A 21,875-nucleotide genomic window follows, 5' to 3' on the forward strand; every position below is an offset into this window, starting at 1 on the left:
CATCCAAGGGACACCCAGAGAACACCTCTGGGACACCCAGACCAACCAACCCAACCACCCCGTAGCCCAACACTTTAACTCCCCCTCCCACTCCACCAAGGACATGCAGGTCCTTGGACTCCTCCATTGCCAGACCATGGCAACACGATGGTTGGAGAAAGAGCGCCTCATCTTCTGCCTGGGAACCCTCCAACCACAAGGGATGAACTCAGATTTCTCCAGTTTCCTCATTTCCCCTCCCCCCACCTTGTCTCAGTCAAATCCCTCGAACTCAGCACCGCCTTCCTAACCTGCAATCATCTTCCTGACCTCTCTGCCCCCTCCCCACTCCAGCCTATCACCCTCACCTTGACCTCCCTCCACCTATCGCATTTCCAACGCCCCTCCCCCAAGTCCCTCCTCCCTACCTTTTATCTTAGCCTGCTGGACACACTTTCCTCATTCCTGAAGAAAGGCTTATGCCCGAAACGTCGATTCTCCTGTTCCTTGGATGCTGCCTGACCTTCTGCGCTTTTCCAGCAACACATTTTCAGCTACATACATGGTCTCAATCTTAGTGACAAAATACAAGCCATGAGTTCCTAACACCTGCTGTTGGAAGTGAGGTCAAGAACATTTAAGGGGGAAATTGAGAGTGGAGAAAACAGTGCTGTTGGTTATCATTGCAGTCCAATATGATCTTGGAGTCGTGAGCAGTTTTGGCAGAGGGAAGACCTGACAACGTTTGTTGTGATCCAATCAGGTCTGGTGATAAATGCTAAATTGTTTTCATGTTTTATGCATTCAAATTGTCAGTGATCTGCCAATCAAATGATAATGTAGCATGATAATTTAGTGAATCCATCAGTTATTATTTGAAGAAGGCAGAGTACTCTACCCTTAAAAGGACATGCAACTATATTCTATTTCCACCTTTGAGCAGTTTGATTATCAATCAAAAAATGAACACAAAAATGTTACCTGTACTGGCTGTGATTGAAAATGGCGAAATAGTCAGTGGTGTTGTTGTGGTGGTACTAGTTGGTGCACAAGGGCTTATTATTCTAATAATTGTTCCATTGTCAGCACAATATGCCACAATGCAATCTCCTAGCCCATCTGTTATGTTGTAGATAACTTCATTTGGATGGTACACTGTGCCATTGTATACACAAACACAAGCTATAAAGAAAGAAAACACGGGGTGATGTGAAAATTTGTATATTGTTCTACATAATTAACATACTGTGTAGCAAAAAATTGAAATTAATACTTACCACTGCTGTCGTTCATGCATTTAATACCTTCTGGTGTGCACAAGCTGAAAAAAAAAGAACCCTTGGTTTATTATGAGTTTAACATCATGGTAGTGAATAGAATTCCTTGCATTTGTAACTCATATGGAATATTACCATACCCTTTGAAAGCTACAAAGCATTTAAAAACTAATCGATTCATTTGAAATGCAGTCACCGTTGTAATGTAAATGAAATTAATACTCTAGCGTTCTTTCTGAAATGGTGCTAGCCACAACAATTTTGACAAAAGCAATGGTAAAAGTTACTTATATTGAACTTAAGTATGGCAATAAAAAAAGGTCAATGGTTGGAGCGGGATTTCCACCCAAAAATGTTTGACTCAGAATGTACAATTTAATGTCTTAGATTATTGAAAATGCAAACAAAATAATAAGTACCATTTCTCACAGTTGTTTGTGGTTTCAATAGTTTCATTAATTTCATAATATTTTCCATTTTCATAACAGCCACATTGAGCAACACACTGTTTTGAATGTTCATCATAGATGGGTGTATTTTCTGGACATTTGGGATAACACCCTAAAAAAAGACACAAAAACAAATAATTATTTTTTCATGCTATTGAATTAAATAAAACAAATAAAGTTGGTACTGTTGAGTAAATTTACTTAAGATTAACCAGGTTTTTTTAAAAAAAACTTATTTATATTAGTTTTGGAAGAAATCTAGTTGTGTACAAAACAGTTGAAGTGATGATAGCAGTTATATTGTGGAGTAAGGTCAAGATTGCAAACACTGAGCACTGTTCTGATTTAAAGCTACCCTTTGCCATTGGGAGCTTGAAATAGGAAGTTACTTACCTGATTTGAACTTAACATTTTCCCATCATTTTTGATTTTAGTACACAAGGTCACTCCCAGAAAGTGAGGCACCTCGTAAACATGTCATAGCCTCCCTATCAGAATATTAACCAGACCTTGAGCAGTGAAACTGTCACAGCTTTCCAGCCATGGGGAGGAGCAAATCAGCAGCTGATCAGAAGGACAAAAATGCTTTCCAGGTAAGATGAAAAACATTCCATTGTGGTTCCAAAGAAGTAAAAGCATTCCACCATGTCCCACAAAGAATGTTGAGTCACCCTTGGCCCAGATGTTTCCAATAACAACAACAACTGAGACTTTCTTGAAGTACCCTTTCTGTTATGTTGGAAGTCCCTCTTTACCCTTCCATTCACATTCTGTTCAGGAGTTAATTCAGCAGCATTTCAATCAAGTTGAGGAGTTCAGGTATGTCAGACACACTTTTTGCTTGTTCTAGCTGTTTCAGTACCCACTCCAGGATAAATTCAACATTAATAAGTTATATCTGAAAGCAACAAATAGCCTTAAAGTAAACCCAGTTAAGACTAGAGGCTAAGTTCCTGAATTCCAGCTACTGGCAGGAAAGTCAGACTGTTGGCTTTGCATCTTAATAGTTCACAAAAATCTCGTTATGCATGATCTACAGACAAATCTTCTGGGGTGGGAGCAGAACACTGAAATTAACCTGAAGCCAATAAAACAATGCAAACATGTTGTCAGGTAATACTATATACAGTTTTGAGTTACATCGTTCATAAAATTCCTCATGCTGCTTCAAAAATCCCTACAGTGTGGAATCAGGCCATTCAGCCCATCAAGTTCACACTGACCCTCTGAAGAGTATCCCACCTAGACCCACCCCCTACCCCCTACCCCAGTAATCCTGCATTCCCCATGGCCATTTCACCTAGCCTGCATATCCCTGGACACTATGATCTATTTAGCTTGGCCAAACTACCTAACGTGCACATCTTTGGACTGTGGGAGGAGACTGGAGCACCCGATGAAAACCCACACAGACAGCCACCCAAGGCTGGAATCAAACCCGAATCCCTGGATCTGTGAGGCAGCAGTGCCAGCTACTGAGCCACTGTGCTGCCTATTAAAATGGGAATAACCTTTCTATCAGCGTTACTTAGTCAGAATTGTGTTGGGAAGACCATGTGCACATACAGATTTCTTTCTATTCGATACCAGACTGCCTATTACCACTGCCTATGGACCAATATTAGTGCGGTGAGACACACTAGTTTCTGTAAGTTACTGTTTTGTTTTGGCTCTTGGCAGTTCTGCAATGTATTTGCTTTCATTTGCAATCTGGGATTAGACTGGAAACTATAATATTGAGACACTTTGAGATATATTCCTGCATTTAAAAAACATTATATACAAATAATTAGTAGCCATTGCTGTTGATGTAATTTTAAAAAGCAGCAAAATATTCTTGTACTGTATGAAACTTTTAGAACAATCAAAAGGCAGTTTACCTTCTAACTGGAACGTGATGTTGCAGAGGCCAAGTGGGTTTAGGCACGATTTAAAGCAGGGGAATCCACAAGGATAATAATGCCATTCACACATTTCAGGAGAAGGGTTGTAGAAACTGCAGTACATGGCTGATAGAGGAGAAGATAGATATTCATTGCCTAATACTTGATCATAAAAGTTTACAACGTACTTCAGGATTTAATACTCCATAATAATTATCCTCTTGTATCTTTTATCTTTCCTTTAGTACTGTTTTCTCTTTCTCTTCAACCCCGAAGCAACTTCTTATACCACTCAATTTGTCTTTCCTTCTGTGTTGATTTTTCTCTCTTTTTTACTATTCTTTGCATTCACTAGGCATCTTTCTGTATTTCTATACTGGTATTAATGACTATCCCTTGTTATCACATTTTTATCTTAACATTAATTGCTTGTCTGTAAGTATTTTCCTGTTGATGGCATTTGCTGATGAATCATCAGTGGTGATCATTAATATTCATAAATAATTAGTACCAAAGATCCACCTTATTAGGTGATCTAATTAAAGTGATGTATTCTCTTTGACAATGCTTAAATATAAAAAGTTGACTTAATTAATAATGTAAATTTTTTTTCAGAAATATGTGATGTATGTTTGTTTTTGTTTAGGAACAAATTTATACTTATCATACAATGTCACGGCTAGACACATGGAGACTTGTGAGTACCAAAACACCACCTGGAAAATCAGGGACTCCTTACTTGAGTGAGGTTAAATGAGTACTATTCTGGTTGGCAATTAGTAACTAGTGGTGTGCCTCTGGGATCAGTGTTGGCACCGCAATTATTTACAATTTATATAGATGATTTGGAGTTAGGGACCATGATGAGTATGTCAAAGTTTGCAGATGACACTAAGATGAGTGGCAGAGCAAAGTGTGCAGAGCACTGTGAAACATTGCCGAGGAACATAGATACTTTAAGTGAGTGGGTAAAGGTCTGGCAGATGGAATACAATGTTAATAAAAGTGAAGTCATCCATTTTGGTAGGAGTAACAGTAAAAAGGACTATTACTTGAATGGTAGCATGCTGCTGTGCAGAGGGACCTGGATGTCCTTGTGCATGAATCACAGAAGGTTGGACTGCAGGTACTATAGGTAATTAGGAATGCAAATTAAATGTTGTCCTTCATTGTTAAAGGGATTGAGTTTAAAAGCTGAAAGGTCATGTTGCAGCTGTATTGGGTGCTGGTGAGGCCACACCTGGAGTACTGCATGCAGTTTTTGTCTCCTTACTTGAGAAAGAATATACTGGCACTGGAGGGGTGTAGAGGAGTTTCATGAGGTTGATTCTGGAGTTGAGGGGTTTGGTTTATGAGGAGGAGCTGAGCAGACTAGGATTATATTCATTGGAATTTAGAAGAATGAAACATAGAGACATATAAAATTATGAAGGGAATAGATAAGATAGATGTAGAGAGAATGTTTCCACTGCCAGGTGAAACTAGGACAAGAGGGCATATCCTCAAGATTAGGGGGAGTAAATTTAGGACTGAATTGAGAAGGGTTGTAAATCTATGGAATTGCCTGCATAGTTAAGTAGTTCACGCTAGTTCAGTTAATGTTTTTAAAGCTAAAATAGATATTTCTTTGAACAATGAAGGAATTAAGGGATATAGTGAGAGGGCAGGTAAGTGGAGCTGAGGCCACGAAAAGATCAGCCATGATCTTACTGAATGGTGGAGTAGGTTTGAAGGGCCAGATGTTCTTATGCTCCTTATGTTCAAAGCAGACATTTAAGCTAGGACCTTAAGGCAGGATATTTTCAGACACCAGGCAATATTGTAATCAAACAAGAACTATAAAAAGAAGACATATAAACGTCTGGTAAATATTAAATTTTAAAAACTTGATTGTTTTGTACGTTAATGTTACCATAAACTTACGACAGATTTCAGGGGTCCTCCAGTCAATGCACACCCCAGTTTCATTGCAGGCAAAAGCATAGGCAGCTACAGCAGTGCAAAAACACTCACAATCTCCACCACTGTCACAAGAACATGAATCATGGACACAAGAATCATAAAATGGATTTGGATCAACCTGTTGATACAATAGGTTACTAAATATATAGACATTTAAAAAGAATGATATCATATGAGAAAATTTTAAAAATTAGAAAGTTACACAACCATTTTATGACAATTTGCAAAGATGTCACTTGTAATTATGGAGCATTGCTTTTGTGCCCAGCCTTTGCGGTGTGGTTTCTCAGTGCAAGGGTCATCATTGGGCTCAGCATCCGGGCAGTTAGCAGTTAGCTTCCAGGAATTTCCAAACTCAATTACATCAGCAACAACAGACTGGCTTCTTGTCATGAAGTCATTGTTGGCGTTTCCATCAAAATTGCCACATAAGCCACAAATATAACCCTGGAATCACAGAGTAAGAATCATCCATTTATTGAGATCAGGTCACTTTGTTTCCATTTAAAAACTGAGGTATATAATTAATATTTTTGGCATATTGGGATAGATATTGTCTTCTGATTGTTGATAAATTTAATCATACCTGGTAAGAAGGGCTCAACTTAATAAAAACACTAGTCTTTTTGTCCCATATTAGAATCAACCCATTGTCAGCTTCCACAGTCAGATAAAGGCCAAGAATACGGATAGTGAAAGGGATCTTGTTGTTTTCATTCCTCTGAATTATTTCATGTTTTCCTTCAGCTAGTTTCAATTCAAAATTCTGAAGCAAGATATAAAGGGTTTCAGTACAAACAAATGCAAACAAGATGAATGAGTTAAATGCAAAATATTCTAATACTAAAAAGACACTACCTCAAAGAATAGTTTGATTGATTTAGAACATGTTGTTCCAGTTGTTCCACAGGGAATGTTTTCTGTAATTACGCTGAAGGTGCCATTGGTAAGATTATCTCCACAGTAATCCTGAAAATAAATGCATAATTTGATTATCTTAAAAATAACATTCTTGATATTGCAATATTAAAACAACTTATTGTATTAAACATAATGCAGATCCTCATGGGACTGATGTTAATGCCATAAAATTGCACAGTAGCAAGGTTTTTTAAAATTTAAGCCACATTGGTGGGGCAGATTTGAATTTTATTATAGGGTAAAGAAATTTAGTGAAAGAGTTACCTCAGGATATTTGAGGTATCTGATTCACTGCAGAAATCTGGAAATAAAATTACTAGCCCTCAGGTTTTTAGATCCCAGCTGAGAATATATCTGATCCAAGAAAAATATATTAGAAAACGTACCTGTGCAGCAATGTATTCACAGTTTCCATCAAAATTGTAGCGCTTGCCATCAAATGTAATGTAGTGACCACTCCCATATATTGTACATGCTCCAAAGCAGGGAATATTTGTACAGTCCCAGCTGCCTTTCTGGCAAGTACTAAATAAATTAAAATGATTTCAGAACAAAATGCAGAAAACATCACCTTTTATCAAAAACTTCAAAAGGATATTTATGATTAAAAGAACTATATATTTTAACTTCAAATTCCTTCATATTCAAGTTTGAGAAGTTTGTTAAAAGTTGTTGTGTAGCTTATTTTCCAAAGAGTCTTGGGGCCAGAATTTGCACTTGTGGACATCTCATGGTGTGCAATTACTTAGCTCATATTTTGCTGGAATTGTGAGTTGATCATGAAGTGACAATAGAAGTTGATTGGCAGTAATTGACATTGACCGCAATGTTAAAAAGGTTACTGATGCTTGTAAATATCAAATGAAAATCTCTGTGCTGAGTTTAACGGGCAGTTAGTGTGTAAATGCAGTAACTAGGCCCTCTGCCGAGGTAGTGTCCCTATCCTGGACAGGGAGGATCAGGTTTAAGTCCCACCTGCTTCCAGAGATGCATAATAACATCTCTGAACAGGTTGATTGAAAAATAGGTTGAATAAAAAAAACGTAGTGACAAGGCCTTCTTCTTATGCAGTAGTAGTGTCCCTACCATTTGACCAAGAGACCTCGATTCATGTCCCATCTGCTCCAGAGATGTATAATAACATCTCTGAACCAGTTGATGAGAAAAATAGATTAAATTTTTAAAAATTAAATGTACTGACTGGATGAAATTCCTGGGAAGGTTACGGGCAAGATGTCTCATCTATATAATTAACAATATAAGAAAAATATCAATAAGTTGCTGGTTGATGTTCATTCAACTGCCATTATTCTTTTTTTGCATTGCGTATCTTTTGACATTTCAGAAGTGAACAGCAGATAATATAAAAATATTATAATACAATAGGACAAAATACATGGAATAAAGATATTGACAGAATATCTACATTTACATATATATTATGTTTTATTAACTGTATAATTTTGATAGCTCAGATTTACAAAAGGCTTAGAAACAGTTTATGTTTTGATGTGTTTCAATAACTGTAGATTTCAAATAGTTATATAGATATTGATATAGTTATAAAATTACCAAGTGTTACAATCAACTGAGATTCTGCTTCCAGATGGATAATGAAAATTATTGTGCACACAGGGGCAATTGTCTTCAATAACACAACTTCCATTTCTGTCGTCCATCATCCCCTCAGGGCAAACACAGCCTGACACACATTTCTCACTGTACTGTGGAAACCAGGAAAGATAGGTTTTAGACTTCAAATTGATAACAGAAAAAAAGTAAATTGTTATCTCAATTCTTACAGTTTACCGTATTAATTGTCTGGTAGTTATCTTTAGTTTTGATGGTTTGGTAATCTGATATCAGATGGCTTATCTACTGTTCTCCCTTCCCAATATTTCTCTCCTTGTAACTCAGGGAGAGAATTAACAAGCAGCCAGTCCAACGTTATTAATTTTGCCTATTCAATAGGCAATATTATTTCTTGTTCAAAATAATTTTTTAGAACCTAACTGCACACATATTCTGGTAGCTTCCATTTAGCTATGTAGAATTATATGTGTGAAGTGAAAAGATATGAAACTGTAAGGCATAAGTCATTTCTTTCCTCATGACAAGAGTGTTACCAATATTGGAATTGTAATGAAAATGAGTAAAGTCCATCTTTTTTGATTGATGAAATAACTTTACCTTCTTATCACACACTTTGATTATTTCTTTCTCCAGAATTGTATCTGTTAACTCCTGCTTTCAATTAGACTGGTTGCTTCAATATTTATCCTATGAACTTATTTCACAACTGTTAATGCTTTGGGTGAAAATGTTCTCTTGACTTGCAAAATTTTAACATGTTTCTTAGAACCTGAGCCTGCCTTCATAGAAAACAGCTCTTGTATCATTCTACCAGAGCTACTGATTGTCACCTGAATATCTTATGTTTTCAGAGTGGGATATGAAATAACAGCCTTGTAACTAAAGAAGCAAGACAGTTTTAAACAGCTAAGGCTAGAACATTTTCCATGTTTCATTTGTCAATACACCTAAATAACTCTATCACTTGAAGGTCAAAGTCCCATATATTCCAGGGGACGTTTTAATATGCCTTCTTGTAATGACAGACCTGTCGTTTTTGACATACAACTGGATGGTATATATGATGAGTCTCAAAATGCTAATTTTAAAATTACTTTCATACACTCAGAAAAAGTAGGGATATGACTCAAGATCTCACAACTGCTGCCTAGCTACACTTTCCCTTTTGCAAACAAAAACACCTCAGCCCCACAAAACTTCCCTTACTGGCAGTCAAGCATTTTCCAGACCACTCAATATTTGACCGCTGAGTCAAGGTAAGCTGAATGTGGAGCCGTTGCTGGAAAAGGATGATTTCATGATTGTCCATGGGCCATGCTACAAATCACCAAGACTATGGTGCATTTCTGTCTCTCCCTCTGTTTGACATAATTTCTTCCTTCCGTTCCTCCTACAGACCAAGGGATAGCCCGAACAAGATTCCCATTCTCATACTTTCTCCTGCTGATTCCTACAAGATCTCTAAAAGTACCAGAGCAGCCACTCTGTTTAGGTGAAGTCATCAAAGAATTCCCAGAATACATATTGATAGAATGACATACAAAGTCCTCCAAATATCTTCCAAAATTCTTCCATAAATCCTCTTCAATGCAATGTAATCAGTTGACCTCAAAAGTGAAGAGTGAAAGTTGGGCACAGCTAGGTCTATTTCAAGTCTTTGCCAACAACTTTCTTATTCCTGCTCAACTAGTTGCTCTTAGGATAAGTTGTATACTACAGAACTAAAAACAAGTTTTTGGCACAGTAGCAATACCCCTGCCTTTGAATGGAGTTCAAGTCCCATTGCTCCATAGGTATGTCATATCACATCTGAAAGGTTGATTTTTAAAAAATCCATTAAAGCATGAGACAGTAAAATGTCTTGCAGTTTTATTAATGAATGTTAGGAGTCAATTTAGTTACAATCAGAGTGTTAATCACCCTCATGCCAGCCCATGCACCTAGCATATTTTGTTATAATGGCATTGTGCATAGAAAGGTCTAACCATGCATTGTTGCTGCCTACAGACTCCAGCTTGGCCACGTCGGAGTGTTTTAGGCTTAAAACATTGGCACAGAAATAGAAAAACTCATCCCTAATGTTGGTGCAATTTTTAAAGCATGACAGTATTCTGAGATTATAAAGTTGTAAGTTAACAGGTGGCGGACTCATTTCCACAGTGCATAATCACATTAATTTACTTATCCTAATTCTGTAGTCAGCTTAGTAGCAGAATCAAGTAAGGATTTAATTGCTTAGCTCGATAGGGTTAATGAGGAAAATTGTTTTGATATTATTTTCTAATAAATCTGTTCAGTAATGTTGTTACACTCCTCTGGAGTAGTGGGCTATGAATTTGGGTCTCCTGGTTCAGAAGGAGGGTTAATAGCAGTGTACCACAAGAACCCTCAAAAATATCAGGCTTTTTTTCTTATTTTCTAATCAACCTACTCAGAGATGGTATCACATACCTCAGGAGCAGATGGGATTTGAATCTGGGCCTTCTGGTCCAAAGCTAAGGGCACCACCACTGCGCCACAAGAACCCTCACAAAATTGTTTTCAACTGAAGTATTCTTATATTTTGCAGCTGGGTTATAATTTACTTTCAGCTGTATTCATAAGACTTAAATATTTAAGCAGAAATGGACATTTGAGAATGGTTTAAAAAGTTACTAATGCTAACTGATAAGGCTGACTTTATGATATTTCTTTGCAATGAATGCCATGGTATGTGTATAAATTAAAGAATTACAATAAATCCTTTTGAAAATGAAACACAAGAAACCCACACAGTCCAGATTTTGGTTTCCACAAGTACGACGACACTCTGTCCCTGTTGTGCCTGGCTCTGTAGTATTGCAACTTAAATAGATCTTGGGTGGAAAACATTCTGTAAAAAGAAAGACAAAAAACATGCATTTACATCATACTGTTCATAACTATCAGATATCCTAAAGCACTTTGCAGTCAATTAAATATTTTTGATGCATGGTCACGACTTTAACGTAGGAAGCCAGCCAATTGTTCACAAATTGTTCAGCTTCCACAAAAAACAGGATTCTGGTAATGACCAGATAATCATCCTTTCTAATGTTGATTGAGGGATAATCACTGACCAGGAAAATTGGTACCTCTTCTGTGATTCTTCAAATTATGTCATGGGATCTTTTACATCTACATGAGAAGAAAAGCTTGGGCCTTGGTGATATTTTGTCAAAAAGGCAGAACCTCCAACAGTGTAGTGTTCCTTGAGTATTGTATGGGAGTGTCAGCCTTAATTTCTTTGTCTTAATGGAACTGGGTTTCAACCGGTTGTGACTCAGATGTTGAGTGTATTACTGACTGTTATGGCTGACAGATCACAAAAGTTTGTAAATGTCTGCCATGTATTAATGGTTAAATTAACAAAACAAATATAATTTAAATTGGATAGCAAAACTTACTTTGTATTCTATACAGCGATACAATGCACTGCATTTTTCCATCTTGACACACGCTGTAACAGATTAGTAAAAATATAAAATAAAAGTTTATAAGTATCTTTTTGATCATAATTTTTGTGCAAAATTACTACAGTAGCCAAGTGGCCAGTTAATTTACCAATGTGTATCTCCTTGATTAATTATCTCTCCAGCATTTAAGAGGGTGCCCTGATAGAGGCATGGACACTCAGATGAGGGCACGCATCTGCCTTTTTCATTCATATACATTCCATCAGCGCAGCCACATCCATCCACTGGCACGTGTTGGATTCCGCAGGTAATATCCTTCTCACTCAGAGAATGGCATGTGCGCTTGCAACTTTTCACATCATAACTGTATATTAGTGTCTCCGGACAGGTCTTCGTGTAAGAGTCTATAACAAATTTATGAAAACAAATAAGAAAAGTCAATGATCTGAAAGGACTAATCTGCCGCAGCAACTTGCAGTAATATCTATTAATCCACATTAACAGTTAAAGACTGAGTTTCACTGAAGTCTTTGTGTGAAAATATAATGATGTCTCAGAAGTTTTATATTTAGTAGTACTCATTTTTAATTCAGACTCTTATTATTCAAACTCAAAACTTACATCAGACGTGACTTGTACACACTATTCCATCCATTGAATCCTAATTCAGCCACAGCTGGATTCTTGCACTCTCATCCTTACTGTCAAATTCCTCCATGACCTCGCACCTCCTTATCTCTGTAAATGTCTCTGGCTTTATTATTTCTCTGCACTCTTCCAATTATAGCCTGTAGCACATTCTGATTTTCATCAGCCCAGAGATGTGTTTCCATTTGCCAACCCTGTCTAATTTCCATCAGCCAATATTCCAGGACAAGTATATTTGTTGTGGTTGCATCTAGATTCACTAAATAAATATAAAATAAAGCTTACTTACCACATACTTTTGTCCGCCAATTAGTTAACATGACCCCTTTGCTTGCACAGGCTCGAACATATGAATATAGTGCAGAACACATGCAGTCCTCATTTTTATCACAGTTGCAACTGTCATACATACATTTCTAAAGAGAAGGAGAAGGAGAGTAAATTACTTCTCTTGGGGAGAAGGGTGTAGGTAAGATGCAATGGCTATGTCTTTGTGCTTTTAAAAATGTGGATTGAAGTGAGAAAAGTACTGTGGAAACCAGTGGAAGGATAGCCGCATGTTTTGAAAAGCAAGAAACCTGACACATGTAACAAAGATTGCAAAAAGCTGTTTAAATACATTAATTTAAATGTTTGCAGATGAATAGGAGCCAAAGGATTGATTCAGCTGAGTAGCATCACAAAATTGATTTATCTAAGGACCTGTAACCAGTGTTGATAACAAAAGCCTTTTGCCTGCCAAAATACATGTAATTGGTTGTCAGATAACTGAACAGCTTGGGACTTGGAACAAAATATTCAAAAATGATTTGATCTCTATTAGCTCATAAGAGGCCTCTCTGTTTTCTGCAGTCAAAACCATTTGTCAGTAGCAGCAACCGTGAGAGGAGTGACAGTGAGGGTCAGGGGCATGCCAGGAAGTCTGTTTGGGAATTTAGAACAGTGAGGATGGTGGTTAGGGCAGTTGAATGTTCCTGCTGCAGAATGTGGGAGGTAAGATCACCACGAGTGTTCCTGCTGACTTCATCTGCAGCAAGTGCACCCAATTTCAGCTTCTCAAAAACCACGATAGGGAGCTGGAGCTGGATGAACTTCGGATCATTCGGGTGGTGGAGGGGGTTATTTAGAGGAGTTACAGGGAGGTAGTCACACCTCAGGTATAAGAAAAAGACAGATAGATTACTGTCGGGGACGGAGAGGGAACCGGCAGGCAGTGCAGGGAACCCCTGAAGCTGTTCCTCTCAATAACAAGTATATCATTTTGGATACTGTTGGGGGGACGACAGGTCTCTGGCACACAGTCTGTCCCTGTTGCTAAGAAGGGAAGGGGGCGATGAGCAGAGCATTAGTCATTAGGGACGCCATACTTAGGGGGACAGATAGGAGGTTCTGGGGGAAAGGGAGACACTCATGATTGGTGTGTTGCCTCCCAGGTGCCACGGTTTGTGATGTCTTGGATTGTGTTTTCAGGATCCTTGAGGGGGAGGAGGAGCAGCCCCAAGTTGTGGTCCACATAAGTAGGAAAAGGGATGGGCATTTAAGGCAGAAATCCAGAGAGTTAGCGTGGAAGCTCAGTGCTAGAACAAACAGAATTTTTATCTCTGGTGTCTTGCCTGTGCCACGTGCTAGTGAGGCAAGGAATAAGGAGAGAACACGTGGTTACAGGGATGGTGCAGGAGGGAGCGTTTCAGAGACCTGGATAATTGGGGCTCAATCTAGGGTAGATGGGGCCTCTACAAACAGGATGGTCTACACCTGAACCAGAGGGGTACTAATATCCTGGGGGAGAGGGTTGGCATTTGCTAATGCTATTCAGGAGGGTTTAATCTCATTCAGTAGGGGGAATGGGGACCTAAATTGTAGATTAGATTATATTACAGTGTGGAAACAGGCCCTTCGGCCCAACAAGTCCACATTGACCCGCCAAAGCGTAACCCACCCATACCCCTACATTTACCCCTTAGCTAACACTATGGGCAATTTAGCATGGCCAGTTCACCTGATCTGCACATCTTTGGACTGTGGGAGGAAACCAGAGCACCCGGAGGAAACCCACGCAGACACGGGGAGAACGTGCAAACTCCACACAGTCAGTCGCCTGAGGCGGGAATTGAACCCAGGTCTCTGGCGCTGTGAGGCAGCAGTGCTAACCACTGTGCCACCGTGCCGCTGTAGTTCCAGTGTCCAGGAGGTTGAGAGTAGTGAGGTTATAAATATGGTTTTAAGGTCGCAGGAATTAATTGGCAAGCAGGAAGGTGGTTTGAAGTGTGTCTACTTCAACGCCAGAGACATCTGGAATAAGGTGAACTTGCAGCATGGGTTGGTACCTGGGACGTTGATATTGTGGCTATTTTGGAGACATGGATAGAGCAGGGATGGTTGTTATAGGTCCCAGGATTTAGATGTTTCAGTAAGAACAGAGAAGATGGTAAAAGAGGGAGATTGTGCTATTGTTAGTCAAGGTCTCCTGAGGTAGTATGGGCTGAGGCTAGAAACAGGAAAGGAGAGGTCACCTTATTGGGAGTTTTTTATAGACCTCTGAATAGTTCCAGAGATGTAGAGGAAAATATCGCAAAGATAATTCTGGATAGGAGCGGGAGTAACAGGGTAGTTGTTATGAGGTCTTTAATTTTCCAAATATTGATTGAAAATACTATAGTTCGAGTACTTTAGATGGGTCAGTTTTTGTCTAATGTGTGCAGGATTGTATCCTGACACAGTGTGTAGACAAACCAATACGGGTCGAGGCTACATTGGATTTGGTCCTGGCTAATGAACCTGGCCAGGTTTTAGATTTGGAGGTCAGTGAGCACTTTGGTGATAGTGACCACAATTCGGTTATGTTTACTTTAGCGATGGAAACTCAGGGCAAGCGTTATTGCTGTGTGAGAGGCAATTATGATGTGATTAGGCAAGATTTAGGATGTATAGGATGGGGAAGGAAACCGCAGGGCATGGGCACAATTGAAATGTGGAGCCTGTTCAAAGAACAACTCCTGAGGGTCCTTGATAAGTATATACCTGTCAGACAGGGAGGAAGTTGTCGAGCGAGGGAACTGTGGTTTAGTAAAGAAGTTGAATCTCTTGTCCAGAGAAAGAAGAAGGCTTAGATTAGGATGAGACATGAAGGCTCAGATAGGGCACTTGAGAGATACAAGTTAGCCAGGAAACACCTTAAGAGAATGCTAAGAAGAGCCAGGAGGGGACATGAGAAGTTGTTGGCAAGAAGAATCAAGGAAAACCCTAAAGCTTTTTGTTGGTACATCAATAAAAGAATGACTAGAGAAAGATTATGGCCAATCAGTGATAGAAGTGGGAGGTTGTGCGTGATGTCTGAGGAGACGGGGAAGCGCTGAATGAATATTTTTCATCAGTATTCATGCTGGAAAAAGACAATTTTGTTGAGGACAATACTGAGATACAGGCTACTAGACTAGACAGGGTTGATGTTTGCATGGAAAAGGTGTTAGAAAGAAGAAGGTTGAGAGGTGACTCACAGGATTAGGTATGGTGGACAGTGAGATGGTGATGGCTGGCATGAGGGGACATAGCTTTAAATTGAGGGGTGGTTGATATAAGACAGATGTCAGAGGTCATTTCTTTACTCAGAGAGTAGTAGGGGCGTGGAACGCACTGCCTGCAACAGTAGTAGACTTACCAACTTTAAGGACATTAAATAGTCATTGGATAAACATATGGATGAAAATGGAATAGATGGGCTTCAGATTGGTTCCACAGGTTCGGCAAAACTTTGAGGGCCGAAAGGCCTTAATGCACTGTAATGTTCTATGTTCTAAAACACATCAAATCTGAAGGAAACCACTTAATCTTTCCTTCAGGTGTTGCTGTTAGTTGTGACTCTTAATTGACAGAGAATTGGCATTTTACAGGTGAACCAGCCACCCTGTGCCTCTTACAAAGCAGTGGAAAATTTTGGAAAAGGGAATCCAGGAATAAACTTTTAGTTTGGCGTGAACCAACTCAACAGAACCTGGGAGCGAACACTAAAGAAATGTTTTCCAGCTTTTCATGACTGACCATATGTCTTTCCTTTGCTGAACTTCTGTGTACATGTAAGTGGGAGTTTGTAAAGAGGTAAGAGTTTTAATTAGCAGTGTTATGTACCAGCAGTTTATAATTGCTTACCTATAGTTAGGTGATATTTACTTGTGATAAATAGTAATTCTTGTTAAGTATAGAAAGTTGGTCCATATTTGGTATCAAACTGGGTCTGGAATCAGGTTAATCAGTCAATTTTGTGTGTGTATTTTCAAAAAAAACTTTTAATTTTTGTGACAACTCCAGAATTGGTGGGACTTGATTTTCAGCACAACACCCCAGCGAGTCATGACAAAAGATACCTGGAAACTCTTTTTTATTTTCACTTTTGCATGAGTACATGACATCAGAGAAGATTCCAAAACAAAATGTAACACCTATTTTGAAAGTTATTGTTTATTAATTGTTCTTCCCTGAGGTGAACAAGGCATAAAACCTGGAGTACAAAATGATTTCACTCACATACACACACAATGGCACAAACCAGAAATATTTGTTGGAAAATTGAATACTGGTGTTACGTACCATTGGAAAACTAGAGGATCCAACCAATGGGGATTTTATGTTTCAGTATTTTGAGAAGAAAAACTTATTGTAAAATGAAATTAAGACCATCAGACTTAGGATCAGAAGTCTGCTGTGCAATTCAATGAGATTATGTCCTGATAATCATTAACTCAATTTTTCTGCCTTTTAATAAGACAATAAGCAATAGAAACAGAAATAGGCCTTTCAGCCATTCAAGTCTGCTTTGCCATTCAATAGTATCATGCTGATTCAACCTTCCTCACATCTACTTTCCTGCCCTTTCTCCAAATCTCTTGAATTCGCTCCTAATAAGAATTTATTTATCTCATCCTTAAAAATACTCAAGGATTCTGCCTCCACAACTCGCTGTAGCAAAGAGGTCCAAAAATTCACAACTCGCTTAAAGACATCCCTCCTTATCTCAGCCTTAAACTAGCATCCATTAATTCTGAGACTATGCCCTTTGGTCCTAGACTCTTTCATGATGAAAAACATCCTTTCAGCATTTACTTTGTCAAGCCCCTTAAGAGTCCTATAAGTTTCTTCTAAACTTCAGTGAGTCCCAACATGTTCAACCTTTGCTCTTAAGACAATCCCTCCATTACCAGAGATCATCCTAGTGAATCTTCTCTGAACGTCTTCAAATGAAATAATATCTTGCTTTAAATAAGGGCACCAAAATGGCTCTAGCACTCCAGATGTGGTCTTATCGGCATCTTCCCTACTCTTATACTCTAACTCCCTTGAAATGATGGCCAACATTCCAATAGCCTTTCTAAATACCTGCTGCGCTAGTGTGATAGCTTTTCTGTACTTAATGTGCAAGTCCTCCTAAGTCCCTTTATGTTTCAGCTTTCTACAGTTTTTCTCCATTTAAGTAATACTCTGTTCTTCCATTCTCCATTCCAAATTGAACAACTTCATATTTCCCCACATTGTAACCAATTTGCCAATGTTTTGCCCACATATTTAACCAATCAGTGTCTCTCTGTAAACTATTTGTATCCCTCTCACAGCTTGCCTTTATGCATATTTTGTGTCATCTACAAATTTAACTTTCTTCCTGCAGTCATATATTGTAACAGTTATGAGCCACGTGGAACCCCACTGGTTACAGGATGCCAATCTGAAAAAGAACACCTTATCCCATCTCGCTGTTTCCTGCCCATTAATCATTTCTGTCTCCCTCCCAACTTATTACCTCCAACAGTGTGGGCTCCCATCTTATAATTTAATCTTTGCTTATCTTGTCAAATGCCTTCTGAAGGTCCAAATACAACACATTTACTGCTTCCCCTCTGGTTGAGACTTCCTAAACAAAAACTCTAGTAAATTAGTCAGACCATGATTTCCCTTTCATAAAGCCATGCTGACGCTGCTTCATTTGATTACAATTTTCCAAATGTGCTGCTATTACTTGCTTAATAATTGATTCCAAAGCTTTTCCAATATGATATCAGATAATTGGCCGAGAGTACCCATTTAGTGCTTCACTCCTTTTTAAATAGGGTATCAAATATCCCAAGATATTCTACAAATATATCAAGAGGAAAAGAATAACCAGTGAAAAAACACCCACTAAGGACAAGGGGGCAATTTATGTGTGAAGCTGAAAGACATTGATAGATTGTTAAGTTAATGCTTCACATCTATCTTTAGTCAGGAAAGGGAGGATTGAAGTTCAGAATTGAAGAAGATGGATGTTCTTGAACAGTTTACTATAAGAAGTGAGGAGCTATTGGAGATTTTGGCGGTTTCAGAGTGGACAAATGTGAAGTGATGCACTTTGAAAGAAAGAACAATACAAGGGTGTATTCAATGAATGGCAAGATCCTTGGAAGCTCAGAGGAACAGAGAGCTACTGAGGTGCTTGTCCACAGATCACTGAAGGTGGCTGAACAGGTTAGTAGGATAGTTAAGAAGGCATATGGGACACTCGCTTTTATAAATTGAAGCATAGATGATAAGAACAGGGAGGTCATGTTGGAGCTGTATCGAACTTTGGTTAGGCATCGGTTGGAGTGCTATTTGCATTTCTGGTCTCCACCCGATTGGCAGGATGTGACTGCATCGGAGGGAGTGTGAAGAAGGTCCACCAGGATGTTTTCTGGGATAAAGCATTTCAGCAATGAAGAGAGGGTGGATAAGCTCAGGTTGTTTTCTTTGGAGCAGAGAAGGTTGAGGGACAACCTGTTTAAGGTGTATAACATCATGTAGAGCAAGGACAGAGTATACAGAAAACAGTTGTATCCTTTAGTCGAAGGGTCAAGAACAAGACCTAATGTTGTTCCACTGTTCAAGAAGGAAACTAGGGATAATCTGGGAAATTATAGATGATGAGTCTCATACCGATGATTGGAAGCTCTTTGAGAGAATTCTTAGGGATAGGAATTACATGCACTTTGAAAAAGCATAGCCTAATTAGGGACAGTGAGCATGGCTTTGTGCCGGGCAGGTCATATCTTACTAACTTGATTGAGTTTTTCATGATGTCAGTGATTGATGAAGATAAGAGTAGTGGATGTTATCTACATGAATTTTACTAAGGGTTTAGGCAAGGTGACTCATGGTAGAAGATTAAGATGCATGAGATCCACAGTGACTTGGCCACTTGGATTCAGAATGGGCTTGCCCATAAACGGCAGAGGGATGTGGTGAAAAGGGTGTTTTTCTGGCTGGAGGTATGTGACTAATGGTGTTCTGCAGCTAAGCATACTGGAACCTCTGTTGTTTGTGATATATATATAAAAATATATAAACTTGGATGAAAATGCAGATGGGTGGGTTAATAAGTTTGCAGATGATAGAAAGTGGAGTTGTGGATAGTTTAGAAGGTGTCAAAAGATACAAGGGAATAAAGATCAGTTGCAGATATGGCCGGAAAAATAGCAGAAAGAGTTTAATCCGAGTAAGTGTGCTGCATGTTGAGAGATCAAATATTAAGGCAAAATATACAGTAAATGGCAGGACCCTGAACAGCATTGATGTACAGATAGATCTTTGGGTTCACATCCATAGCTCCCTGAAAGTGGCCAGGTAGGTAGGGTGGTAAAGAAGGCATTTGGCAGGTTTGCCTTTATTGGTTGGGGAATTGAGTATCAGAGTCAGGATGTCATGTTATAGCTTTATAAAGCATTGCTTGGCCACACTTAGAGTATTCCATTCAATTCTGGTCACCACATTAGGGGAAGCATGTGGAGACTTTGGACAGGGTGCAGAAAAGGTTTACCAGGGTGCTGTCTGGATTAAAGGGTGTGAGCTATAAGGAGAGGCTAGAAAATCTTGTGTTGTTTTCTCTGGAGGAGCAGAGGCTGAGGGGCGACTTCATAGAAGTCTACAAAATTATGAGATGCATAGATGGGGTTGACGGTCAGAATCTTGTTCCCAGAATTGAAATGTCTCATACCCAGGAGACATGCATTTATGGTGAGGCGAAAAGTTCAGAGGAGATTATGAAGGGCAGAAATTTTACACAGAAAGTGGCTAGGAGTCTGGAATGCTCTGTCAGGGGTATTTGTAGAGGCAGATATGATAGAAATGTTGAAGCGATTTTTAGATAAGCACATAAATAAGCAAGGAATGGAGGAATGTAGACTAAGGACAGGCAGAAGGAATTAGTTTAATTTGGTGTTGTATTCGGCACAACATCAGGTACTGTACTGTTCTATGTAAGAGGACAAACTTTTAAAGTGAAAGACAGAAGGTTTAGAGATGATTAGAGGGTGGTGGGGCTCTGGAATGCAATGCCTGGGATGGTAGCTGTGAGGCAGGTAACCTCACAACCTTTAACAAGTACTTGGATGGGCACATGAAGTGACATAACAGTTTAACATTTAAGTCTATTGTAGGAAAGTGAGACTGGTGCAGGTACTGGCTTGTTTTTTGGCAGTACAGACTCAATGGGTCTCTTCTGTTCAGTATGATTCTTTGATTCTTTGCTTGATAATTTTCATTTCTCTGGTATTTCTTCAGAATTCAAGGATTTTTGCAAAATTACAACCAAAATTACAACCAATGCATCCATGCAGCTACTTCTTTTTGAATCGTAGGATGCAAGCTACCAGGGCCAGGGGCTTATCTGCCTTTAGTCTTATTAGTTTGTCTCTAGTAATGGTGAGTTTCTTCCTCCATATTTTTTACTATTAATGGGATGTTAGCAGTATCTTCCACCATAAAGACTAATGTAAAATATCTATTTAACTGCTTTGCCATTTGCTGTTCCCTGTAACCCTGAATTGTAAGTTTGCTCGTTGAGCTGATAAACTTGTTCTCAGATGTTTTGTAACCATGCTAGGTAACATCATCAGTGAGCATCCGCTGAAGCGTTCTGTCCTGCATTCTATTTATGTGTCTTGGTCTGTTGTGATGGATTCTGTTTCTGAGACATTAGTAAATTGATGTGTTTGTTGATGGAGTTCCGGTTTGAATGCCAAACCTCTAGGAATTCCTGTGAGTGTCTTTGTTTAGCCTTACCTAGGATGGATGTATTGTCCCAGTCAAACTGGTGTCCCTCTTCATCTGTGTGTAAGGATACTAGTGATAGTTGGTGGCTTTTTGGCGCTCATGTATCCTGGTGGCTAGTTTCCTAGCCCATCGGTCCAATGTAATGTTTGTTACAGCTTTTGCATAGGATTTTGTGGATGACATTCAGTCTGCTGGTTGTTGGTACAGGGCCCTTTAGATTTATCAATAGCTGTTGGTAGGTTTGTGGGCTACTATAATGCCAAGGGGCCAGAGTAGTCTGGTTGTCATCTCTGAGATGTCCTCAATTTCCTATACAACGTATTTAAGAACAATGGGTACTCAATATGCACAGTCCGTCAATTCTTAAACAACAAACCTAAACAAGAAGACACAACATGCCCACAGACTCTAGCCACATGACCATACATTAAAGATATCTTGGAGATGACAACCAGACCATTCCGGCCCCTTGGCATCGTGGTAGCCCACAAACTTATCAACACACTGAAACAGCTATTGATGAATCTAAAGGACCCTGTACCAACAACCAGCAGACTGAATTTCAGATAGAATAATACCCTGAAAAACCTGCAACAAACATTACATGGGACAGACGGACAGGAAACTAGCCACCAGGATACATGAGCATCAACTAGCCACCAAAAAGATATGACCAAC

The 21,875-nt window shown here is 39.0% G+C and overlaps 1 protein-coding gene across 1 annotated transcript in view; it reads right to left on the reverse strand.

Annotated features, from left to right (window-relative positions):
• The window catches only part of LOC122557980 (uncharacterized), a 188,680-nt gene that overhangs the window by 91,988 nt on the left and 74,817 nt on the right, over positions 1-21,875 (reverse strand). The window contains exons 15-28 of the mRNA XM_087996203.1: positions 12,436-12,562; positions 11,647-11,902; positions 11,490-11,542; positions 10,836-10,936; positions 8,044-8,195; positions 6,858-6,996; positions 6,409-6,519; positions 6,137-6,316; positions 5,758-5,997; positions 5,512-5,668; positions 3,586-3,714; positions 1,676-1,817; positions 1,257-1,300; positions 961-1,161 (exon numbers count right to left, since the gene is read on the reverse strand). Of these exons, the coding sequence (XP_087852329.1) occupies positions 961-1,161; positions 1,257-1,300; positions 1,676-1,817; positions 3,586-3,714; positions 5,512-5,668; positions 5,758-5,997; positions 6,137-6,316; positions 6,409-6,519; positions 6,858-6,996; positions 8,044-8,195; positions 10,836-10,936; positions 11,490-11,542; positions 11,647-11,902; positions 12,436-12,562 (2,032 nt within the window). The remainder of the gene's footprint in view (positions 1-960; positions 1,162-1,256; positions 1,301-1,675; positions 1,818-3,585; positions 3,715-5,511; positions 5,669-5,757; positions 5,998-6,136; positions 6,317-6,408; positions 6,520-6,857; positions 6,997-8,043; positions 8,196-10,835; positions 10,937-11,489; positions 11,543-11,646; positions 11,903-12,435; positions 12,563-21,875) is intronic.

This window comes from Chiloscyllium plagiosum, unplaced genomic scaffold (genome assembly GCF_037043375.1).
Source record: "Chiloscyllium plagiosum isolate Xiang-an unplaced genomic scaffold, Cpla_swu_hap1 HiC_scaffold_18, whole genome shotgun sequence".
In the NCBI taxonomy this organism is placed as follows: Eukaryota; Metazoa; Chordata; class Chondrichthyes; order Orectolobiformes; family Hemiscylliidae; genus Chiloscyllium; species Chiloscyllium plagiosum.